We start from the raw sequence: 25250 nt of genomic DNA, 5'->3' as shown, positions 1-25250 counted from the left end.
AGAGCTCAGGAGCAATCTACTCAGGGGTGATGCAGCAGAAAAGAGCTGGGCACTGCTTTCCCCACTTATTTCTCCTTATCCCCTTTTGGTCTCCTTCCCCCTGCCCTCTGGCACGGAGACTTGGTCACTTCCCTGCTCCCAGGGGAAGCTCACTCTCCTGTAGCTGGATCGGCCCCTGTGAGTGCTAATAGGAGCGAGAGCCTGGTTGTGGGTCAGTCCCTGCAGTGGCTCTGGGACACACAGAGGCAGGAGGAGGAGCAGAGATGGGGCTACTTCCCACCTCAGAAAGTCCCTGGCCTGGTGAGTGCGGCAGCTGCAGCCTAGGTTGGGCTTGAAGGAGCCAGGAAGGGGCCCGGGGAGTTTGGGGCTGGTAGGAAGGAAGGCAGGAAAAGAGCTGTGGGGCAGATCCCAGAAGCGGGGCTCTGTACGGTACGAGACACTGCTGGTGCTGCTGCCTCCAGTGTGAGGTGGGAGCCCGGGCTGAGCTCCAGGCTGTTCCTGCGGCCCCAGTGGGGCTGGTCCAGGGACAGACTTTCACTCAAGCACTTTCTGTGCCCAACCAAAGTGGGGACTTTCTCCAGCTGGACCCAGTCCCAGGCTCTGCCGCCCCTGGCCAGGAGCTGCAGGCACCAGGGGCCAGAGAGACTCCAGGGCCAGCACTGGGCGGGCAGGACAGAGACTCCGCACAAAGGCTCCGGAAGCAGCAGGTCTCGGAGCCCCTTTGGATCTGCTCCCGGGTGGGGAACGTGCCCGGGCGGGGCCTGGACAGTGATGGAGCCACTGCCCGCATGTGGCCTCAGGTGTCGTGTGAGAAACTGCCCTCTGTAGGAATTTGCTACTTCGGGTGCACTGAGCATCCTCGCATGAACTGAGCATCTGCTGAAGCCACTTCCCTTCACCCTGCCCTGACTTGGAATCAGAGTCTGCGGACTGCTATATACAGGGGATAAGAAGGGGCAAGGGGGGAAATCAGAGGAGGGGGTGAAAATTGACTCGTAAGGTGGATCAAGCAACTGGAGCAAGGGCTAAGATCGGGGCTGAGGGGCAAGGAGCTGCCAGACGGTGACAGAGGGCAAAACCCCAGCACATGGAGGGGCAACAGTTAGCTTGGTGGACTGAGGCACCAGTTTCAGAGTAGCAGCCGTGTTAGTCTGTATTCGCAAAAAGAAAAGGAGTACTTGTGGCACCTTAGAGTCTAACAAATTTATTTGAGCATAAGCTTTCGTGGGCTACAGTGTTTGCAGAAATGGCCGGGGGGGCACAGGGGCTTTTTTATTTCCCCTCCCACAGCATGGGCTTCCCAGGGCTGTGTTCTTAAAGGCACAGGCATCCCAAAGCCTCGTCATTGCAGTGCCTCTCTGTCTGTGGTAACCTACTGAGATGCTGTAGGAGCCTTGATTCCGTGAAATACTTTACAGAAACAGAGAACCCCTTGTCAGCGTGTCTGACTGCATAAAGTCTCATAGCAGTTCACAAATTTGTCTTATCTGCTGCTGGGATTCCCTGAAATACTCGTATCATTTAGCTTTGTTATTGTGCAGATGCATGTCATTCTACTATTTCATTTCTATTTTACCAAGTCCTCCTTGAAAATATGCAGCAGTAAGTACTTGCTATTTCTAGCAATGACATCTTTGTTTCTAGCATTGCACTTGCGATGTTTTTTACTGTGATTTCTAATCTGGCATTTTTAATTCTAACTTTTTCTTCTTTTTAGAGCAGAAGTTTATTCTGCTGGATCGCCTGACTGAGTTTCTTGGCTGGTCTCAAAACCTTTTTTTTTAATTCAATCCACCAAGGGTGATTGCCTTTTGCAACTGCCTCTCAATCCAGCCCTTAGTGTTTTTCCGCTTGCCATTGCTTGTGTGTAGAACTGGATTCACACGTATCCCATAAAGGCAGTATATCTCTCACGTCACATCCGTCTCCAAGGCAAAAATCTATTGTCACTTTTGCTGAACGTTAGAACGATAGAACGGCTGCAGTGGGTCAGACGAATACTCCGTCTAGTACAGGACCGTGTCCTCGGGCCGGGGCCAGCAGCAGGTGCTTCTGAGGGAATGAACACGACAGGCAATCACTGCGTGAACCATCCTGGCAGTCGAGAGGTTTAGGGACACCCGGAGCATGGGGATGCATCCCTGATTCTATCGGCTCATAGCTGATGCACCTATCCTGAGGAACTGATCTAATTCTTTGTTGAACCCCTTGATAGTTTTGGCCTTCAAAACATAACACACATCTACAACCCCAAGAGGGCTTGCAAACCATAACAATTCTAAACACCTGAGTTATACACCCTGAAGTCAAGAAATTGTAATTAATACAGGATATTTTGTTCTTATGTGTCTCTTTGATCCTGAGCCTTTCGGGTGCCGTATGGCCACTTCCACAAAAGCTGGAGCTAAACACCTGAATGAAACTTGGTCTCCCCTCATACTTTTCCTGTTACCTTTCCCAAACTTTTCATAGACCGAAGGCCATATCTACAATACAAGCATATGTTAACTCAAGTTATGTCAGCATTGACTCGCTACGGTGACTTGTGCTATTGTAATGAATAAAATGGAACTGTAATGATGATAAATTACACCAGCATACAAGTATATTGAAGGCGAACCCTCAGGATATTAAGAATTTAAATTATCCTTCCCATGTCCCACTAAAATGAATCCGTCCCACTAAAATGAATCCAACCCACAGGTCACTTGGGCAGAAGTATCAATGTCAGGATGCTCCATTGTGAGCACAGTAAATGAAGAAGCAAAATAAATGATGTTTAAATGACCTTACTCTATTTTTTACACTCCTGTATTAAGAGGCAATTGATACATATGTATACCAGGCAGGGTCGTTTGGAAGCAGAAGGCTTTATGCTTCCACCCCCCACCACTGCCAAGTTTTAGGAAATTAGGACAAGTCATCAAATAAGAACAACCGTAGGGATCAGTAACGGCTACCTGTAGCAAATTACATCAGACAGCAATTTTTTACAATAGCCGTTTTTTTACAATCCCTTACATATGAGTAACTGCTTCGGATAGCAAATTCCTACAGGTAGCAGTTTCTTGCACTACACCTGCACAGCTCTCCTCCCCTGCTCTTCTTCGGCTCCTGCTCTCTGCTTAGCTCAGCCCCACTCTGGCCCAGATAGTTCCAGCTCACATGTAGGATGGGACCCCCTGGCCTGGCGACTCCCTCATTAGTCTGCCTGCCCTGTCAGTCAGGCTAACTTGGAGCTTTGGCCTCTCCCCATTGTCCCTGGGGACTGTCAGTCTCAGGGTCCTGATTTCCCATTGACCCTTCCCCTTTCTTTTGGTACTGGGAACTAGCCAGCCAAAAAACCCCAGTAAATTTTAGTAAGGGGCCAACAATCCCCTTACCCAAGCTGTTACCCAGGGTTCTTTCAACCCAAATCTCTTGGTAACTTTTACTCTGTCCGAGGTGGTATCAGGGAATAAATCAGGGGATACACGGCCATCCGACCAATAGATGGCTGGCACAACCAGGACAACACAAGAGTGCTTTCACTTAAAGCTAAACTTTACTTAGTCTCAAGCACTTACATTTCCGCAACAGGTTAGTAAAACACCCCAACCCTGAATAATTACTGAAGCCGAGTGTGGCTCTCGAGTGGCACAGCGGCAGCCCGTCTGCTGGTGGGGAACACAAGATGCATCCAGAGGGAGATAGAGATCAGCCCTCAAACTTTTCCCCCCCTTATTTATATATTAGTAATACAATTATAAGCAAGCAGTTTCAGCGGTCAAGCAAGAGGTTTCCTTATGATTATTGATTAACCAGGCGTGTTTTTCCCCCCAGAGTTTTCAGCCTTGAGGCCCCTAAAATGCATGTATCAGCAACTTGAACACAATTCTTATCAAGAAGGATGTGGGGTCAAGCTGCCCTTTCTGTGGCACCCAAAACCCCCTCCCCTCCTGCCTTGGTTAAGCTGAGGCTGCTGCATGGCCAATTTACGGCCTGCTGACTTTGCTGCTTTTAGCATTAAGCAATAGTGGTTTCAGGCACTTTACTGGTTTGCCAAAATCTCCCCACATAGTTCCCCTCCTTAAAGGTCACCTGTCACACGAGGTTCCTGCCACACCTTTTCTGGATGCACCTGAGCTGAGATCCAACGAAAGCTCAAGGCTCTCAGCCTAGACTGAGCAAATGATCTTTTTGTCGGCATCCCATACTTAGCACACTTGCATAGCAATTGACAAGCGATTGCTTCAGCCTCCCTTCCCATTTCAAGGAGGGGCGACAAGTAGGATATGTTCCTTTCCCAGGGGTACGAGTGCTGGTGGCAGTAACCACTGACTCATCTGTCAGGGGACTTGCAATTGCCGGATTTTGTGCCAGGTCCAGCATGTCATCAGGCTGGTAACAAAAACCATTACTATTTGGCAGCCCAAGATTACTATGATGGGGTGTAGGGCCAAATTCAGGATGCCTGTGCCAGTGGGGGACCATCTCAATAACACTTCCCTCCAGTGGTGTGACATATCTTGGCCAAGTCTTGCAAATACCTGTTTAATTTCATTGACATTATGATGCATGGTAACCATGACTCTGCGCCCTTCCTGTTTTGCAGTATCGAGCTGGTTCTTTAAATCAGGATGTAGAAGCAACGTTTGTAAAGCAGTTAAATCCATTCCAAGGGGCACAGGTGTTACAATAAGACACTTTTAACTGACTATATTTAAATTTGGGTACATAACATTCAAAATCACATCCCCCCAACTGCTATAAAATGAAGAAACATATATTCTCATAAGGATTATGATTTACTTCATGAACTTAACTTCCTTTGTTTGCCAGTACCTCTATGTTAGTAGCATCCAGCACTCCAACTTCTAATCCAGTTCCACCCAAAGCAGTTCAATACATGTCTTCGGAGCCTTTTCTTTAGGCTACCCACCCCTCCTGGCTGCCAGGCAAATCCAAGAACCTATAACGAGAGTGATCAGTTAAGGTGAGCTATTATGAGCAGGAGAGGGGAAAAAAAAACCCTTTTGTAGTGATAATCAAGATGGGCCATTTCCAGCAGTTGACAAGAACGTGGAGGAACGGTAGGGGAAAAAATAAACACGGGGAAATAGTTTTACTTTGTGTAATGACACATCCACTCCTCGTCTTTTTTTTTCTCTCTCTCTCTCCTGCTGGTAATCGCTCACCTTACGTGATCACTCTCGTTACAGTGTGTACGGTAACACCCCTTGTTTCATGTTCTCTGTGTATATAAATCTCCCCACCGTATTTTCCACTGCATGCATCCGGTGAAGTGAGCTGTAGCTCACGAAAGCTTATGCTCAAATAAATTGGTTAGTCTCTAAGGTGCCACAAGTCCTCCTTTTCCTTTTGCGGATACAGACTAACACGGCTGCTACTCTGAAACCTGTCATAGATTTTTTTGTCCGGTGGGTGGTGGTTGCGGTTAGGGGTTAGGGCACATCCTCACATTACCTCAATATTGGTGCTGCACATAAAAAAATTCATTCCACACCTGGATGGAAAAAATTAGAGGGAACATTGTGTGGTTAATACGTCTCCTCCCCCTCGCCCTCCAACACAGACACGGACCTTATTGAGACTTAGGAAGAGAAGTTCAAACAGCGCTCAATGAACAATTTCCAATTCCTTGGAAAGCTGCCATGGGTGAGGAGCGTGTATTCAGTGAGTTCATAGGGCAGAGTTTGAAGGCTATTAAGATTTGAGGAACCATTCTTCCTTGCATCGTCCCTGTGTGGCTTTCAGAAGTGTTCACACACTCGCACCCACTGAGCCAATCTAATAGAACGGCTGGGAGGTCTCCAAGTTAATAAAAAATGAACAAAAAAGAACAATAAGTTTCTAAGATTACAAGGGGTTGGATCTCTGCAGCTCTCAGCCTTTGGGTTCACATGGAACAGGACCTTTAGCTGCAGTTAAGGAACCAGGTGTGCCACTATATGGAATATGAGTTACTAGGTATCACATTGATACCAATATTCCAAACTTGCAATGAATCTTACAAGATACACCATGTAAAGTATTGGTGGGAAACTTATAATTGGCTAAATATGATAATAATGTTTATATGTGTGGTGGAAAATTAACCACGTGTTGTGTTTGGATCAGAACAAGCCTGAGGCTCCTTTATTGATTACAAGCGCAGGGGGGGTAACAGCTCTGAGTAGCTGCCCCCCAATGCAAAGCACACACAGCTTTTTAAAGCTCAAAACCACAGACAAATTACACATACTTCCCTATTAATTACCTTATTTAGAATACATTGCAAAATTAACACTGGTCAAAAGCAACAAGCATCTCCCCCACTAGGCCCTTCCTGTTATTCACTGTCTGTTCTTTTGCAGTCTGCGACCTTTCTAACACAACTGTAGCGGTTATATATTTCATAAGCTTGACTATTGCAAATTTGTTCTGTCTGGGGACTTCTCCATCCTGCCCCTTCATGCCCTTTCTGCACAGAAAACTATTGTTCCATTTTGGGGACTTTCCACTGTGACTTCTACCTCTTAACCCACATAAGCAAGCAGGATCTCAGTTTACGGCCTGCCGGCAAGTTTGACCAAAGTCAGGGCCTTGACCTGAGTTTTATGTCCTGTTAATTTTCCCTCACATATGTATGTATCATCTTTGTATTGTGAGTTATAAATATGTGTGGCATATCTGTATATCAAACTTCTGCTGTTTCTGGGTGACAACCCCAGACAGATGGGCATCAGCACTAACTAGCCTGCTGCATGGCCCATCTAAGACAAAGAGCCCGTTGAGAGAAGGCAGGGGTTACACCTATGAGGCAGCAGGACATGTAGGGCCATATCTGTGGACAAGGGACTCCAAGGGCTTTTCCTTGCCCATGTACTGTGAGCTTATGTTTGGGACACACAATGTACAAGCCACATGGCAAAGGGTATAAAAGGCAGCTGTGTCTTCTCCATTTTGTCTTCAATCCTGCTTCTTACCTCTGGAGCAACTGATCTACAGCCTGAAGCTCTGAACAAAGGACTGATAGACCCATCCAAGCTGTGGACGTGTTCCAGAAGGACTCTAAAAGCCAGCAAACTCACCAATGCTGGTAAGAACTTGATATATGGATTCTGAAGTGATATGTATGTATCTGACTGCTCTGACCAATTAAAAACTCCTTTCCTTTTCTAATAAACCTTTAATTTTAGATACTAAAGGACTGGCTAGCAGCATGGTATTTTGGGTACTGAGCTGGTAATGTGATTGGCCCTTTAGGAATCAGAAGAACATTTTGTATAGTGAGCAGAGTTTTTAAATAACTTCTCACTCTACTGGACCTAGGTGCTGACTGGGAGCCAGAAAACTGGAGTGCAATAAAGGGAGTGGTTTTCTTTTTTTTCTTTAAGCTTCTTGATAGCCAGTGTGGGGGATCAGTTTGTGACTGGTTGGTGAATCTAAGTACGGTTTTAACTGCCAGTTCTGGGAGAATCTGCTCTCCTTTTGCATCCTGCCCTAACCGTGGGATTTTCAGTGTGGGCTACCCTAGCCACCTCCAGTCATACCAATTATGACATAAATGGTCCAGTGCTTTGGGCTAGCAGGTTTTTTCAGGTACAGGGAGATTAGTGAAAGTTGCATAGCCTGTCGACATGCTTCATTCCTCAGAAGAGATCAGTCCTGGGATCCTAGTCTCTCTTAGGTGGCGTACATAATATAAGAATGTAAGACTGGCTATACTGGGTCAGACCAATGGTCCATCTAGCCCAGTGTGCTGCCTGACAGTGACCAGTGCCAGATGCTTCAGAGGGAATGAGCTGAAAGGTGATGAACTTCCACCCTTACCTTTAAACTTTATTATTGTCGATTCCAGCTTATCCCGCCTTACCACACTTCCCCCGAGGTCTCTGGGCAAATCAGGTGTGAATCCCTCCTTCGATACAGACGTGTCCCAATCCAGCTGAAGTGAGGCAGGCTTTGGGCCAATGTCAGTTTGGAAAAGGCCCGCTTCACCCAGCAGGTTTCTCCAAGTATCCATTGTTGTGAACCGCATGAAGTGTGCACATGCGAACCCCAACTATATCAAACATGAAAGAAACACAAGACCCGTTCTGGGGAGGTTTCCAGAGCCAGGCCTGAGGGATAAACAGCTGTGCTCTAACAGCTGGCCTCCTCAGCACCCATAAAAATAACTGGTTGCAAAAACAGAACAAAAACAAAATTAAAAAAACAAACCAAATCAACCAACCACGAAAAGCTATCATCGTGCATCCATCACCATTTTAAATTCTGACATCTGCCCAATGGGACATCTTTGTTTTCAAACAGGAGACCTGGGGAACTCTGTGGCTATTATATCAATGGAGTAAAAAGTTACACATCTTGTCTCAAGTAATTTTCCTCTCAACAGAAGATTTATTTTAAAGCTTATCAAAATAAATTCCATTTGAAAAATAAATAATTACAGTCTATACTGGGTCTCTATTCTCGTACATGCTATTTCTCTCACATATTCCCCCACTCTAATTCCTTTGGAGCGAGATTTTAATTTCAGGATTAGCCACCGTTTCCTATGTAGTAGGAGGGGGAAGGGAGAGAACAAGAAGGAAACTTTGACTGTTACAATATAATTCAGGTTATCACATAATCAGCCTCTTACTTTATACTAATTAACTTCATGTTTAATTTCATTGTTGCTGGTAACAACTTATTCAAAGATTACAAAATATAAACAGATAGGGCAGTTTTCTCTTAATTCCCATTTCCACCCAGTCAGCTCTGTGTGAAGTCACATTCTACCATAAGCTAGGAGCCTTCCATTTCTGAGAGTTCATTTCTCCCTGGATCTTCTCCCATAAGTTTGGGTGGAAGGGGGTCTCACACTACATGGGAAGGCTGCATCATGAGGAAAAACCACCTGTGCTCTATTTTCACACTTTCTAATCTTTCAAAGTAGCAGCAGGAGGAGAAATGATATAATTGCATTAGACTTAATAGCAAAACTAAGAGACCAAACCACAGATTCTGGACTTAGCATTCATATATCCTGCAAAGTCTGACCTTGGAATCTGATACATTCCCTCATTGGCTACCATCATTTGCCCAGCATGGAAGTGCTTCTTGTCCAACAAGGCAGCCAGATTGGGACCCATAGGCACGGAATTGCTCAGAAGGAAGCTCCTCCACTCCTCTCTGTTTCTGGCAAGTCTTTCAATAGTTCCCCAGCTGTGCCTCAGGTTTTTCAGCTCAACTTCCACAGCTCTTTGCTATGTTGTTTTTGGGCAGCCTCACTCTTGCTTGCATCAGGTGTCCATCTTATTGCTATTCTGGTGATGGAATCAGTTTCCTTCCAAAGCACATGGCCAATCTCCAACGCCTCCTGGGAATGATGGTGCTCAGATCCTCTTGGCTGCACTGTGTCAATAGATCTTGATTTGAGATTGTTCAAGGACTAAAGATATGGAGGATTTTTCTGAGCCAGGTTGTTTGGAATGAAGACAGTTTGGACATGTCATACTTTCTCATTCCCCTGCATTCTGCACTATAAAGTAAGGTTGAAAGTACACAGCTCTGATAGATATGGAGTTTGGTTTTGGTGTTGTATTTTGATAATTTCCAGACTGTATTTAAGCTCCTGAATGTGTTCCTGGCTTTCGTGATTTTGTTCCGGATGTCCTGGCTTGCGCCACGGTCCTGCCTGATGGTGCTGCCCAAGTATGTGAATGTTTCTACATTGGTGAGAACATGATCCTCTATCCGTACTGGTGATGGTGAGGCAATATTAAAGGTCATGATATCCATCTTATTGTGGTTGATTTTCAGTCCAATTTCCTGGCTGAATGCATTGAGCCAAATTGTTTTTTCCTGTCTACAGTGTTGGGTATGTGATAGACGAGCAAGATGATCTGCGAAGTCCAGGTCTTCAAGGGATGAGAAGGTTAATGCCTTTTGGCATGTCTTCTGTTGTACATCACATTACCCAGTCGATGGCAATGTTGAAGAGGATTGCAGACATGACACACCCCTGACATATTCCTGTTTTGACTTCAAAACTGTGCTCACTGGGATCAGCACTGCATGTAAAGTTGAAATAGTGAGGTATAACTCCCGCAAATATGCCCATTGCTTTCTTTAATCTGATGGCACGCATTTAAGTTAGGGAACAGATACAGGTGTGGCTCAGAATCCCTGTAAGACACCAAATGTCAGGTATCTATTAAAAATAGGTACCTTTCTGCAGCTCCATCACATTCAACATGGATTTGATTTTCTATACATTTGCCGTATATCCCATGGTGAGCTCAACTGAAATATCATCCATTTTATCTCTTTCTACCTAGACACGGATTGCATTTCCAAAATAATAGGCAAAATTCACCTGATTAAGAAGGAGAGATCTTCAGGAGCAGCCTCTTGCAGGGCCTGGGCCACCACTGCTTTGGGAGCCAAATGCCTGGGTGTTTTGCTTAGTTACAAGTCACTTACTAGGGAATCCTCTTCCCAGCCCTTTAGAAAAAATATTGACTTAACCAACTGAACAGCAGTGTGATTGCATGCAGTTACTTCCACAATTTGTGATTTGCTGGTTTTCACCATTTCAGAATGGAAATTAGAAGTGCTACTGTCTCCTTGGTAGCATGTCCAACAGAGTGCAGTATTCACTCCTGATGACCTAACTGCACTTGAGCTTCCCCCAGGGCACCCTGGAGGGGTGAGGGAAAGAAAAAAACATAAGAAGAAATGACTGTTTTAGTAAATGTTCTCTTGTCTCAAAGTCCCAAGCAAATCTGAGTGACAGGCTTCCAAATAGAATGAATATGCAATTACGTAACCAAATGGCATTCAGGAAAGAGAGAGAAACCTGCAACACTGAGGAGCGTAAGATATGCCTGTGGGAATTCTGTCTGCACGTGTACAGTGGTGCAGAATTCCTCCAGGAGTAATTAAGACACTTTCAGTTTCATATAAAATCACATTCCAGAGCAGGTTACATCTGATGACTCAAAATAAGAACAGAATCTTGCACTGCATTTTCCTCCGATGTATTCAAATCTTCTTCATGCAACATCACCTTATTATTATTATTATTAAGTCATGTTATTTACAAGACATTTCACATCACCCTAACAGGGAAAAAACAGCCAACCTTCCCGTCTGTAAACAAAACTCCCAGATGAGCAGGGAAAAGTTCAGAAGCAGCTTTGCAAATAGATAGAAACAGGGATAGAATGAATACCCTGTATTCGGGATCCACTCAGATTTCCCTTCCAGCTCTGTGACACTTGAGTCCCCAGCCCCAAGAAGACTGATTGAGACTCAAAGTGTGGTTCCTAGCACAGAGCGCAGGGAACACTGCATCATATGGCATGGGAGGTGGGGAGATAGCGTATGGGGAGGATAAACTCTATTGTGGTTGACACAGAAGCTAAAGCTACTGGGCTGAGGGAGCATAGTGATGGTGAGGGGGAAGCAGGAAATCCCTCTGATTCAGAGGGTAAATGACATTTTCCCCTAGCTCTGTTCCTGCTCTTTGTTATAGTTCAATATATTTCAAACGAGGAAAATGGTAGAAAAGATATCTGCTCTCCAAGGCAACCCGAAGCAACATCAGAGCAACTGGGAAGGAGACAATTTGCCCCCAAAGGGAGAAATAAATGACTAACAATTGCTTTGAAATGGGGGAACAGTATAACCATGATGCTCAGGGTTTGTTTAGACTAGGAAAAGTGATGGAGTTTAGGTCAGGTCAAGGGGAAAGCTAATGACAACCACTGCACCTGGGCTGCCTCTGCTCTACCACTAGAATTGTCTTTTCACACCAAGATCTCTCACGTGAGGAGCCAAAGCCATGTACAGCCCTAGTGGATGTAAGGCACAGGTAGATTTTGCCTCAGTGTAGCTTGTTCGGATCAAACCTTCCCCCTGCCCCCATCTCCTGGGGCTGATGGACATTCTTGGCAGGAGAGAGAAACACTCCTACGACTCAAAAGGAAAGGAGCTGATAGAAAAGAATCACAGGACTGACCCCAAAGAAGGGTGAGCTGCACAAGGCAGAAGCAGGCGACTCATCTGGGAGAGCTGCGAGACCACGGTGAAGACGGTGCACAGATCACTATGTGGGAACTAGCAAATGGGATATTAAAAAAAAACAACCTTTGGCCAGCCCTAGTCGAGGCATTTGTTATAGTACTGTGTCATGTGGCTTTTCTGATGTCTAGTAAGTCCTGAGCCCTGACTGAAGCTTTTCCCGCACTCCGCGCATGTGTAGGGCGTCTCTCCCGTGTGGATTCGCTGATGTGTGATCAGGGCTGAGCTGTGACTGAAGCTTTTCCCACACTCCGAGCACGTATAAGGCGTCTCTCCAGTGTGGATTCGCCAGTGTGTGATCAGGTTTGAGCTCTGATTGAAGCTTTTGCCGCACTCCGAGCACGTGTAGGGCGTCTCGCCGGTGTGGATTCTCCGGTGTCTGATAAGGGCTGAGCTGTGGCTGAAGCTTCTCCCGCACTCAGAGCAGGTGTAGGATGACATGCCGGTGTGGATTCTCTGATGCGTGATCAGGTTTGAGCTCCGATTGAAGCTCTTCCCGCACTCAGGGCACGTGTAGGGCGTCTCGCCCGTGTGGATTCGCTGATGTGTGATGAGGGCTGAGCTATAACTGAAGTGTTTCCCGCACTCAGGGCACGTGTAGGGCATCTCTCCCGTGTGGATTCGCTGATGTGTGGTAAGGGCTGAGCGCTGATTGAAGCTTTTTCCACACTCCGGGCACGTGTACGGAGTCTCCCCCGTGTGGATTCGTCGATGCCTAATAAGGTTTGCACTCTGACTGAAGCTTTTCCCACACTCAGAGCATGTGTAAGGCATCTCTCCAGTGTGGGTTCTCTGATGTGTGATAAGGGCTGAGCTATGACCAAAGCTCTTCCCACACTCAGAGCAGGAGTAGGGCGTCTCTCCCGTATGGATTCTCCGATGTCTAATAAGGGCTGAGCTACGATTGAAGCTTTTCCCGCACTCAGAACAGGTGTAGGGCATCTCTCCCGTGTGGATTCTCTGATGTGTGATCAGGGCAGAGCTCTGACTGAAGCTTTTCCCGCACTCCAAGCATCTGTAGGGTGTCTCTCCCGTGTGAATTCTCCTGTGTGTGATAAGGTGTGAGCTCTGATTGAAGCTTTTCCCGCACTCCGAGCAGGTGTAGGGCGTCTCTCCCGTGTGGATTCTCCAATGTGTGATAAGGGCGGAGCTCTGACTAAAGCTTTTCCCGCACTCAGAGCACATGTAAGGTCTCTCTTCTCTGTGCATTCTCTGATGTGTGAATAGGTCCGAGCTGACATGAAAGCTTTTCCCACTCTCATGGCATGTGTAGCGTGTCTCTTCCAAGTTGATTCTCTCACGTGTAATAAGGTCTGAGTGGCTACTCAAGTTTTCCTCTGGCCTCTGCTGAGTCTCACAGGCTTTTGATTTTTCTGGAAATGCACAACTCCCAGAAACATTCCCTTTGGATCTTCCTGATAACGTTCCATGGGGTTCTACTTGCTCAGCATCTTCCTGCTGGGGTGTCTCCTCCTCATTCTCAGTCACCATCCCATCACCTGATGGGAGACAGAGAGAATCCAGACATAGGTCACTCCCTGTGCCGGAGAGAAAGGAAATCTCAGAGAACGTGAAACAATTGTGAAACAAACAAAAATATAAGCTGGAGAGGTCAAATCTATCAGGAGCTGATTTTCCCAAAACCCTTCACTGAAGGAGAGAGGAAGGGATCAGTTCTGGGTCTGCATCTCACCAGAACACTCAGGGGAAAGTGAGATCGGGGAGGGACCTTCTGCCACTTGTCAGTCAGAATAGCTGGGAAGCCATGAGTGACATCTGGCATAATGATTCCACATCTGCAGGGAACAATCCTGAACTTGGAGAGCTCACAGGGTCTCTGTAGGGCATCCCAAATGTTTCCTGCATTCCCAAACAGTTTTTGAGTTGGTTTCACCAATTCCTCACCTGTGCAGGCAGCTCTCGGGAGCACTTCTTTCTCAGAGCCCCGGAGGTCTGGGACCCACGGCTCTTCCCCTCGTTCCAGCTGCGAGATCACATCAGGTTTGGAAACTGGAAACCCTACTCCAGGGAAAGAAAACAAGGGAGGTCAGTGGAATTTGTGGGATACTTGTCACAAAGAATATTCCATGGTTTTAACCCCAGCTCATTTTTAAGCAGTAACATCCCAAGGCCAGCTTCCTTGGCTCAAAGTAGCAGGAGAGATATTATTATTATAAATCATATTCATTACCTTAGTGCCTAAGGGCCAATCAACAGTGGGTCCCCATTGTTCTAGGCAAAGTACAAACACAGAATAGTAGATGGCCCATGGCCTGAAGAATTTACAATCTAAACAGACAAGACAGACACAGAAGGGGGAAGGGGCAGAACCCACCAGCAGAGTGAACTCCGTGAAGGCAGAGGGACAGATCTGATGAGCGCAGCACAGATCTTGAGACAGACCCCAGTGCTTTCTGGAAATTGCCACTATTACTGCATTTCCCCCCCAAAATGACTCTTCCTTTCTGGAATCATGTTTCATAACCAGAATTGTTGGTTAGAGGGTGGGTCGGCACACAAGGTCACGCCCCCTCCCCAGATTTCTACCTGGAGACGCCTGACTCGTCCCCAGCATGCAGGGCAGAGGCTGGGAGCACAGATGATGTGTGGGCAGGGCACACAGGGTCACGTCCCCTCCCTGTATTTCTACCTGGAGAGAAATGACTCCTCCCCAGGGCACCGGGCAGAGGCTGGGGACTGGCTGCTGTTAAGACTTGCTGGCAATGCACCTCGGCAAGTTTCTCCTGTGACACTGGGCAGATTTTCAAACCATAGCGGGGTTTACTAGTCAACCAAAACACAGCATTGGAAAGTCCTTAGATTAGGACAGAGAAGCGAAGAAGACAATATAGTCCATGCTGGCCAATGCCCTTGAGCCATGCTGCTGTAGAAAACGATTTGGTTTCCTTTCACTGTGTCTGTCCATTTGCCTTCGCTCCGGCAGGGCTCCCTGTGTCTGCGAGCCCAGTTCCTCCTGCTCCCAAAAACATAACGAGTCCATGTATGCTTCACTCAGCCAAGCAGAGATCCTCCCATGGACAGGTGAGAATTATTCCCTTGTCTCTGTCGGGTATTCCATTGATGTGGGTTTGCGTATTTTTACCCTATACTATTCAGAGTTCAGAGGGGAGACCAGCGTTTCTCAAACTGGGAGTCCCAACCAAAAGGGGATTGTGTGTGTGTGTGCGTGTGTCCCCGGGAGCAGCCCCTGCAGGGGAAGAGGAAGACCCATCCCTCAATAGCCCAGCCAGGACCAGCAATTGGAGCTCAATATGTAGCAGGCACTCTCGGTCAGGGGGCCTCCAGCCCTGCCCCTCCCAGGATCCAGGCCCCATAGCACTCAGGGCTTAAAGAGGCCTTGGGCTGGCTGTGTACGGGAGGAAGTTACCATGGAAACTCCCACCCCCCAACCACGGCACCATGGGTGATTGTTCATGTTGCCCCCCACTTAAGGCTGGCCCTGACCTCTCCAAAAGTGAGGACCCCACCCATAGCACGCCCCTCTTACTTCTGCTCTGCTGCTTGTGGCCATGCTGCCTTCAAAGCTGGTCTCTGATACTAAACTGGGAGGAGTGGTAGATACGCTGGAGGGGAGGGATAGGATACAGAAGGACCTAGACAAATTGGAGGATTGGGCCAAAAGAAATCTGATGAGGTTCAATAAGGATAAGTGCAGGGTCCTGCACTTAGGACGGAAGAACCCAATGCACCGCTACAGACTAGGGACCGAATGGCTAGGCAGCAGTTCTGCGGAAAAGGACCTAGGGGTGACAGTGGACGAGAAGCTGGATATGAGTCAGCAGTGTGCCCTTGTTGCCAAGAAGGCCAATGGCATTTTGGGATGTATAAGTAGGGGCATAGCGAGCAGATCGAGGGACGTGATCGTTCCCCTCTATTCGACACTGGTGAGGCCTCATCTGGAGTACTGTGTCCAGTTTTGGGCCCCACACTACAAGAAGGATGTGGATAAATTGGAGAGAGTCCAGCGAAGGGCAACAAAAATGATTAGGGGTCTAGAGCACATGACTTATGAGGAGAGGCTGAGGGAGCTGGGATTGTTTAGTCTGCAGAAGAGAAGAATGAGGGGGGATTTGATAGCTGCTTTCAACTACCTGAAAGGGGGTTCCTAAGAGGATGGCTCTAGACTGTTCTCAATGGTAGCAGATGACAGAACGAGGAGTAATGGTCTCAAGTTGCAATGGGGGAGGTTTAGATTGGATATTAGGAAAAACTTTTTCACTAAGAGGGTGGTGAAACACTGGAATGCGTTACCTAGGGAGGTGGTAGAATCTCCTTCCTTAGAGGTTTTTAAGGTCAGGCTTGACAAAGCCCTGGCTGGGATGATTTAACTGGGACTTGGTCCTGCTTTGAGCAGGGGGTTGGACTAGATGACCTTCTGGGGTCCCTTCCAACCCTGATATTCTATGATTCTATGATTCTATGATTCTGGCCACCCAGCTCTGAAGGCAGCTCCTTCAGCCTCAGGGCAGAAGAAAGGGTGGCAACACCGCACCTCCCCATATAATAGCCTGCCCCCGACCCCATCCTCCATAATCCCCTTTTAGGTTGGGACCCCCACGGTTAGAACACTTTGAAATTTCGGATTTAAGTATCTGCAACTGAGAAATTTAAAATCCTACGACCAAGAAATTGACCGTGAATTCAGTAGAGCCCTAATGACCCATTAATATCACCCCATGACAGTTACATGAAAAAACATCTGATGTCTCCTGCTCTTTATATTCATAGCAATACCAATCACAGAGGGAAACTGAGGTGTGTATCGGAGTCACAGACATATTACCAGATTCCCATCTCTATCACACACACACACGCTGCTCACAGCCCTTGGAGAGAAAGCAAAGCACTGGAGCTGGAGGTTAGTCCAGTGAACACCGTGGAGGACAAGCTGCAATCCTCAAACCCTGGTCAAGAAGGAGAGGCATGTGGGTCCCTGCCCATAGAGAGGGGCTGGCTGGAGGCCTGATACCGGAGAGGGCATTGCTTGAGCCAACCATGGAGGCAGGTCAAAGGCTTAGCTACCTGTGATGCGTGGACTGGGCCCAGAGCCACCCACCCACCGGGTCTGAGCTTATAAGAATCCTGAGACTAAGACAGCAAAACCACTGTCCCCAGGGAAGAAGTCCTGGGGGTATGGCTTGATGGCAGGTCTGAGACTGGTTTAAAGCCTGGACACACCAAACTAGAGGGGGTACTTGTGAGAAGCGGGTGCTGACCCCATTACATTACCCTGGAACTGTGACATCACAAAAGCACATTTTGGGGAATTAGGAAATCTAGTGACTCAGGTGTAAGGGGAGGAAGAATTAAACTCCACCAGTGCGTGGAGAAGGCTGGGGAATTAAACACTAAAATTCAGAAGCAAGAGCCTGTAATTCTTCCAGAAAAGGAGAATGTCAGAAACAGGAACTGGGCCTTGTGACCTTGAGCGAGACAGGCTCAAAGATTCAAGGAGCCTGGAGGGCAGACAGCTTGTGGTGGCTGCTGCAGATGGGGAGAACAAGACTCTCCCCAAGCATACGCCCATTGACCCTGACCTGATTTAATGACTATGACCCAGTCTTATGTCTTGTGGGCGATGTTATGCTAGCTAGAGGGAAAATGACCTAATCAGAGAATGGTTTATTAGCTTGCAACATGGGTGGAGGGCAAGGATGTGAACATAAACGGGTTATTCAGTTTGCTACAGTTAAGGGCCTATTCTATTAGGCTGAGGCTTTGTGGGAGGAGTTATGCTAAAATCTGGGATTTAGCTGAATGGGCTTATGGAGAGAATCCCAGGTCAGATTTTACACCCTCATTTTGAGAGACTAATGAGTTACCACAAACAGGTGCAACACACCACAGGATTCTGAAAGAAGGAAGTTTGGGGCGGGCTTTAGCAATTAGGTTGCTATGCAGTATCTCGGCAGTTGGACTGCATTCATATATTGGAATTATTAATAAATAAGTGGTGTAAATCATGAGTGTTAATGCTTGATGCTTAATTATGGACTTTCCAGAGGCCACATATGGGCAGAGGCAGCTATGGACATTCTTGTAACCTGGGTAAAGGAGGACACATGATATATATCCATACTATTATCATAGGGAAGGGGATAAAATATCTCACCCAGTTACCATTTTTGCAGGTTTGTTGGATCCCTGGGACAGTGTAAACTGAATCAGCACCTCCCTTTTGTTGGGCTCACCTGCCCTTCGATCTTTGTTTACAATAGCGTCCATACATTGTAAGTATACACAATGCAAGACAAGTATGAACAATGCAGGACCTTTTTTACTACACTTACCTTATTCTAATAGTTATGTGTATTGATCCTTGCTTATTATATAAATTATAGCTGTTTAAATTAAATTTTCTGTGTAAGTTGCACCAAAATTTCAACTGCAGAATTAACTTTGAGTAGCCACCTACAAGGGCAAGTTATACAAGGCTTGGGCAGGGATTTGGGGTTAAAGGTCTGGGATCCCCCACAGCTCTACATCCCCCAAACCTCTCCTCCCTCCCACTGACCCACCCAGCCCATTTCCTAGCTGCCCTTCATCCACACTCCCCTCTCCTTCTTCCCATTACTCTCAGCTGGTACCACATCCCGGTATCCTGGGAACTTCTTGTTCTCTCCTCGTCTCTCACTACCTCATCCCTCCCTGCTGCTTCTGAGCTCTAACCCTGCACACACCCTCCCCACGTCCTGGCACCCCAGAATTATCTGCTTCCCCCCCTTCTCCTCCCCTCCCATGGCTCTGTTCTCCCTTTTCCCTTCACGCTCTCCTATCAAAAGAGGAGCTCATCTGACTGTCACAGAAGCCATGCATGAGTCATACACCTATTTACTCAACTTAATTCAGAATTGTACGGACAGCATATTTTAGTTATTAATGTAATTTTAATGCATCCAGTAAGAATATTTTAAAGTGACTGACAGAACCAAAAAATGCAAATGTCCAAAAAATTATACTAGTGGGTGGGAGATAAGGCCAAAAAGGGTGGGCAAGGAAACTTGTCAAAACTTATTTGATTACTTCTGGGGGAATTTGCATCAGTGAGTATGCACAGAATTCCTGCCCCCACACCCAGATTTCTTTGCCTACCTGCAGAAAAATGACTTTTGATGAGGAAGCAAAGGGAAGCTGCAAGAGCGGTCACGCGCCTACTCCCTGGTAGTGCAGATAGGTCAGTCTGGGCACCCAGAGCAGCTGGTAGAGAAGTAAATCACTGCCTTGGGATGGAGGGCTGGGTAGGTGGGGGTGGTGTGTGTGTGAGAAATTCACTATTGCAGCATGCTTGGCATGGAGTAGGGGGCTTGGAGTATTTCTGAAGCGGTAGGTGTGGGGGCAGGCTCTGTTGCCTCAGGCAGAGGAGAATGTAGCAGCCTGTCTGCTCGGTGAATTCTTCCCATTATTCTTAGTGAATTCCCCCAGGAGTATAAAACAGGTGTAAAAGTTTTAAGGCTCCTTTACATTGCCAGAGTGGTGCAAAGGAACCTTATTCTAAAGGACAGTATGGCCTTATAAATGTTCTTGGTGTGTTAGTGATTAGGACTGGTCTGAATTTTTTGGACCGAAAAAAAATTCCTATCAAAATGTGCTCCATGAACTGTTTTCTATTCTCCTCTTTTGGAGATGGTCAGTAGCCAGTATAAATCGTTCTTCATGTTCTAGGATGTAACGCTGAGCGTAGGGCTTCATATATTTGTTGACTACTAATTAGAAGTAAAGGGTCAATAGTAGCTACTATTAGACTGAGGGGGTGTGGTGATTTTTTTTCTCCAATGCTCCCCAGTCCCATTCTCCATCCATTGTATTGCAGTTTAAATAAATTACCAAAATAATTGAAACTAGCTGGATTATATTGCATTATTGACAAATATGCAGAATTTTGACAAATTTTAAAATATTGTGCACCAAATTTTTAATATTTTGGTGCAGAATTTTAATTTTGGGCACAATTCCCCCAGGAGTAGCATAAGTAACAGTATGAAATTACTACTCAGGTTCTTCAGAGATGACACACCTTCTAATAACCAAGGGGACAGGACTCCTTACCCAGCAAGGCCACCGTCTCATAGTTCTCCTGCATGACGTCCCTGTAGAGGGCTCTCTGAGTGGGGTCCAGCAGAGCCCACTCCCCCTTGGTGAAATACACAGCCACCTCCTCGAAAGTCACCGGCCCCTGAAAGAACAAGAGCCCCCCGCTCAGGACCTGCTGCCCCACTCACAGCCCCACTATTCATGGGAGAGCAGGGCCATGTAAATAGAAGCTTAGATAATAGAGTGTACGTTGGAGCAGTCATCTGGAGCTATCCTTGGAGAGAAATCTTTCCTGTCATCTTTACTCCCCAGCAGGGAGGCATTTGGCCAGTACTGACCCGTCGTTGATTACTCAATACCGTCCCAGAATTGGGATGTTCTAAACCTATTGCTTATGTCTGTGTGTGCTAGACATGAGCAGGCTTACTTGCATTACTCCTTGATCAGAGAGAATTGCTGTGTTCCCATTGATTTATTCCTGACTGCCTGGAGTGACATAGTTAAGGAGTTTCTGAAAACCCCAGGTAACAGATAAAGTTAAGAGTATTGTTGTACTATCCTGAGACTTCTGTAAGACATCTGACTTGGTTCAGTACAATATCTTGATTAAAGAATTAGAATGATTAAATAGATTAAAAGCTGGCTAACTGATAGATCTCAAACTGCGATTCTAAATGGGGAATCCTGATCAAGTTGATGTATTCTAGTGGTTTCCTACAGGGATTGGTTCTTGGCCCTGTGCTAGTTCAAGAACCAATAAAATCATCACTGATAAAGTTTGCAGTTGTCCCAAAGATCGGGCAGTAAGTAATGAAGTGTCCGTCGGTTCAGGCTCCAGCACTGGGAGTCTGGGAAGTTTTCCCAGCCCTGCACAAGGGGTTATTTACTGTTCAACAAAGAGGGGAAGTTCCACTCCTAACTCCTATTCCTTGAAACTAGGCCCCAGATTACACAAGTCTCAGCAAGTTTGTCACATCCTGTCCCCTCCCTTTCTCCACCCTAGATATTTCCTGCCTCCCACCACCTCTAGCAGCTCCCACCCTCCTATGCCTGTACTGTTCCTCTCCCTCTCCCTCCAAGCAGAACCCACCACCAGCTCCCTCATAATCCCTTACCTGAGCCAGCTCCATTGCAGCCATTTCCTTCCCCCTGGGAGGATGGGATGATCTGGAGTGAAACGGGGACATTATTCTGCAGCCTGCCTGGGCGAGAAGGGCAATGTGAGAATTCAGACGGGTGTTTTGTCCATTTTATAAGCAGATTTTTTGCACACCCTCCCCCAGGATTTTTCCCTGCTAATGGACATTCTAGGTTCTGCCACACTGTGAAGCACAGAGTGACCTAATTCCAGTACAAGCCTAGCCCCCTCCCACTAGTGTGAAACTCTGAGACATGGTGAACCCCTCCCATTAACAGGGATCCTGTCATAAATATAAAGGGAAGGGTAACCACCTTTCTGCGTACAGTGCTATAAAATCCCTCCTGGCCAGAGGCAATGTCCTTTCATCTATAAAGTTTTAAGAAGCTAAAGGTAACCTCGTTGGCACCTGACCCAAAATGACCAACGAGGGGACAAGATACTTTCAAATCTGGAGCGGGGAGGGGGCGGATAGAGAAAAAGGGGTCTGTCTGTCTGTGATGGTTTTGCTGGGAACAGATCAGACATGCAAGCCTTCCAATTCCTGTTAAGTTAGTAAGTAATCTAGCTAGAAAATGCATTAGATTTTTCTTTTGCTTAATGGCTGGTAAAATAAGTTGTGCTGAAGGGAATGTATATTCCTGTTTTTGTGTCTTCTTGTAACTTAAGGTTTTGCCTAGAGGGATTCTCTATGTTTTGAATCTGATTACCCTGTAAGGTATCTACCATCCTGAGTTTACAGAGGTGATTCTTTTTACTTTTTCTTTAATTAAAATTCTTCTTTTAAGAACCTGATTTTTCATTGTTAACATCCAAGGGTTTGGGTCTGTGTTCACCTGTACCAATTGGTGAGGATTATTATCAAGCCTTCCCCAGGAAAGGGGGTGTAGGGCTTGGGGGGGGGGGAATATTTTGGGGGAAGACATCTCCAAGTGGTCTCTTTCCCTGTTCTTTGTTCACCACGCTTGGTGGTGGCAGCATAGGGTTCAAGGACAAGGCAAAGTTTGTACCTTGGGGAAGTTTTTAACCTAAGCTGGTAAGAATAAGCTTAGGGGGTCTTTCATGCAGGTCCCCACATCTGTACCCTAGAGTTCAGAGTGGGGAAGGAACCTTGACAGGTCCTGACCCAGATGTGGCAGTAATAGCAGAAGCCAAGACTCTGGGGGCTGAGTCCATCCTGTCAAGTCTGAAGGTGGTGGAGCACCCCTTTAGGAGAGTCCCTTGCTCCTCCTCTGCCCCTTCCACCCTCTGTTGCTGGCAGAGAACAGCCACCTTGCTCCCGGTCCCAGAGGCAGCCGTGTCTCCAGGCTGTCCCAAACTGCACCCACTAACTCTCTTCCCATTTGGGAAGAGACTCGGGTCAATAATTTCCCACCCAGGCAAGGACAAATCCTGCTGATAAAATGGGTGGGGAAACACCCCAAATCTAAGGGGGTTTTAAACAAAGGTTGGAGCTTTAGAGAGAAGGGGACAAAAATCAGTGGAGGAGAGAAGAGAAATAGTGAATAAAATCATCCTATGGGGGAGCAGCAACTGCTCAGTCTTGCATTTTACCAAGAGCTCACACGTTGCACAAACATCCACTCCCGTCTCATCCCCTGAGAGTGTGAGTCCCAGAGCTCCTCTTCTCTGATGCACACAGGCATCCACTCCCGTTAGTGCTGGGGGAAACGCAATCCACCTCCAGCAGTGAACCCTAATTGCCCCGTCATATGGGGCAGTCCCGACTGGGAGGGGGTACAAAGGGAAAAGGAGTGAGACTGAAAATTCTTGGCACCAGATTAGTCCCAGGATATTAGAGGTAACTTTTTTCCAATTGGTCCTAAAAGAAATTCCCTCATCCACCTTGTCTCCAAGAGATCTGAAAGTGGCAGAAGGAGACAAACAGGAAGACCGAGCGCAGGACTCTAAACCAAACATTTTCAACCCCCTGGAAGAAATTAATTTCCCATCTGCCCATTCCTCTCACAGCAGCAAGGGGAGACTGCAGCCAGCCCCTGAGGGTCCTTCCCTACCCTGGGATGTGAAGGATCCTTGTCCCTTAGGTTCCACAATGGCTAAAGGAGTTTACTAGTACTCCCGCCCCAGACTCCCGGGGGCAGCAAGGGATAATTAGTGGGTTATGGGAATTAGAAGATGAAAATTCATTAACAATGATGATATTTGTGTTTGTTATTAAATCCCTAGACACCCACCAATCCCCGTCCTTCTTCTGATGAGCTATAAATACCTAAGGGACTCAGCTACTGATCCTGCAGTGAGTTTCTGCCCCTCCCTACTTTCTATAGCAGTACTTGTAAGAACAGGCCAGGGAAAAATGTTAATACTTTGAACCAAAATCCAGAAGCTGCTGAGTATGCACAGGTTAAAATGAAACCAAGGTCCCGTCGCTCCAAGGACCTGGCCCCTCGTGCAAAATTATAGACACTTCCCAGAAATCTCAAATGGCCACTTCATAACTGATAAAACATTATTTATCTATTGACTTCTGGGAATTCTGGAGGATTCTCTGCACCTTGAAGTCTTTAAACCACGATTTGAGGACTTCAATAGCTCAGACATAGGTGAGAGGTTTATCACAGGAGTGGGTGGGTGGGACTCTGTGGCCTGCATTGTGCAGGGGGTCAGACTAGATGATCATAATGGTCCCTTCTGGCCTTTAATATTCATGAATTACCAATAAAAGAAACAACCCAGTGAAGGTGATACAAGATTTTTTCCTCAGGGTATGTCTTTACAAATTGGTCTAATCTAATCTGGGGCTTTATACAGTAAAATGCCTCATTCGTAGCCCTATGGCGATTGCCTGGTGTCACTACAGGGCAGAATTAAGGTTGGGTTCCTTAGCTGTGAATTTCCATCCCCTAGCATACTGCGATTGCTGTTTGGCTGGCTTTGCTGAATCCATTTTGTCCATTTTTTTATTAATAATTTTAACTGATATCAGTGTATATATTTTAAACCCTTTCTTCCATTTCAGTGTTCAGCGCTGTGGGAAGTTATCGGGGGTGGCCAGACAATAACTGATTTGATTAAATGCTGAGATTCAAAGAAGCTAGATCTTTAGAGCTGTTCAAACAAATTGTCAATGTCACATGCAAAATATACAGTGTAAACATCCTTCAATCAAATTCCACTTACTCCAGCAGCATTTGTCACTTTGCCTATATACATATTTTTTTCATCTGTGTTTGCATGTGCAGTGAACTTGACATTTACTGATTAAAAACCCAGCCCTTTCAAGCCTACTTTTAAGTAATGAAATACTTTAATTATTTCACTTCCTAGACTGTGATGCTTGCTTTGAGGATAATTACACTCTCCCTGGCATGTATTTTACTCTCAGTACCGTAAACCCATCGTGATGTAGCTCCTGTCTGGGAGCTCTGCTGAGGCCAGTGGCATTATGATCAGAAGGGGACACTCTGACACATGAGCAGAGACACATGGGGGAGGGTGGAGGATGAGGTAACATGGAGGCTACCAGGGTTGAACATGGCCCTACAGAGTGTGGGGAGCAAACTCCCTCTCCTCTCCCCCACCTCCCAGAGTCAGTAACTCTGATAAATCATTCCTTGAAATCTAAAGAGCCTCAGTATGTGAGAGTGATTAACGCAGGTGCCTTAGGGGCTGCAGCGCCAACCCCCTGCCTGGACGAGGGGGACGAAGAGCTGCAGTAGAAACGGGTTAGGCTAGGAGAGGGCACAGCTGATGTGGGACTGGGAGCTGAGTTGACCAAGAGGCCAGAACTCATGGGGGGTTGGGACAAGAAGTTAACAGGACTCGGTAGAGGCACTTCTGTGTATTTTCCCCCTGTTAACATCCTGCCATGTATTTTAATTTAGAAACTTTTCCTTCACATTTAAACACACTGGAGCAAAGCTCTGAGGCATTTCCACATACAGTGGTACAGTTTTAATTAGGTGCTCAATCAGATGCTTTTGCAACAGAAAGCAGGCAGTAATTGACATGCATTCATTAATTAACTTGACTGGTGCTGTGC

The 25250-nt window shown here is 46.6% G+C and overlaps 3 protein-coding genes across 15 annotated transcripts in view; 1 reads left to right on the top strand and 2 right to left on the bottom strand.

The window, feature by feature from the left end:
- LOC102934530 (zinc finger protein OZF) overlaps window positions 1–25250 on the top strand; it is a 1287564-nt gene that overhangs the window by 840177 nt on the left and 422137 nt on the right.
- Window positions 1–25250, bottom strand: part of LOC102930400 (zinc finger protein 501) — a 1110025-nt gene that overhangs the window by 812294 nt on the left and 272481 nt on the right. The window lies entirely within an intron of this gene.
- The window catches only part of LOC102932398 (gastrula zinc finger protein XlCGF57.1), a 135386-nt gene continuing 118506 nt past the window's right edge, over window positions 8371–25250 (bottom strand). For 2 of the 12 annotated variants that reach the window (XM_043537410.1, XM_043537412.1), the window contains 2 exons: window positions 13963–14076; window positions 8371–13595 (listed from right to left, as the gene is read on the bottom strand). In XM_043537410.1, the coding sequence (XP_043393345.1) occupies window positions 12136–13595; window positions 13963–14076 (1574 nt within the window). In that variant the 3' untranslated portion in view covers window positions 8371–12135. Of the gene's footprint in view, window positions 13596–13962; window positions 14077–20103; window positions 20252–21224; window positions 21312–25250 lie in introns of those variants that run through there. The other 10 variants (XM_037887437.2, XM_043537409.1, XM_043537408.1 and 7 more) reach the window with 10 other exon arrangements.

The sequence above is a fragment of the Chelonia mydas genome, chromosome 28 (genome assembly GCF_015237465.2).
Source record: "Chelonia mydas isolate rCheMyd1 chromosome 28, rCheMyd1.pri.v2, whole genome shotgun sequence".
In the NCBI taxonomy this organism is placed as follows: Eukaryota; Metazoa; Chordata; order Testudines; family Cheloniidae; genus Chelonia; species Chelonia mydas.
Note: the sequence above shows the minus strand (reverse complement) of the source record. Positions and strands in the feature narration are given on the sequence as shown.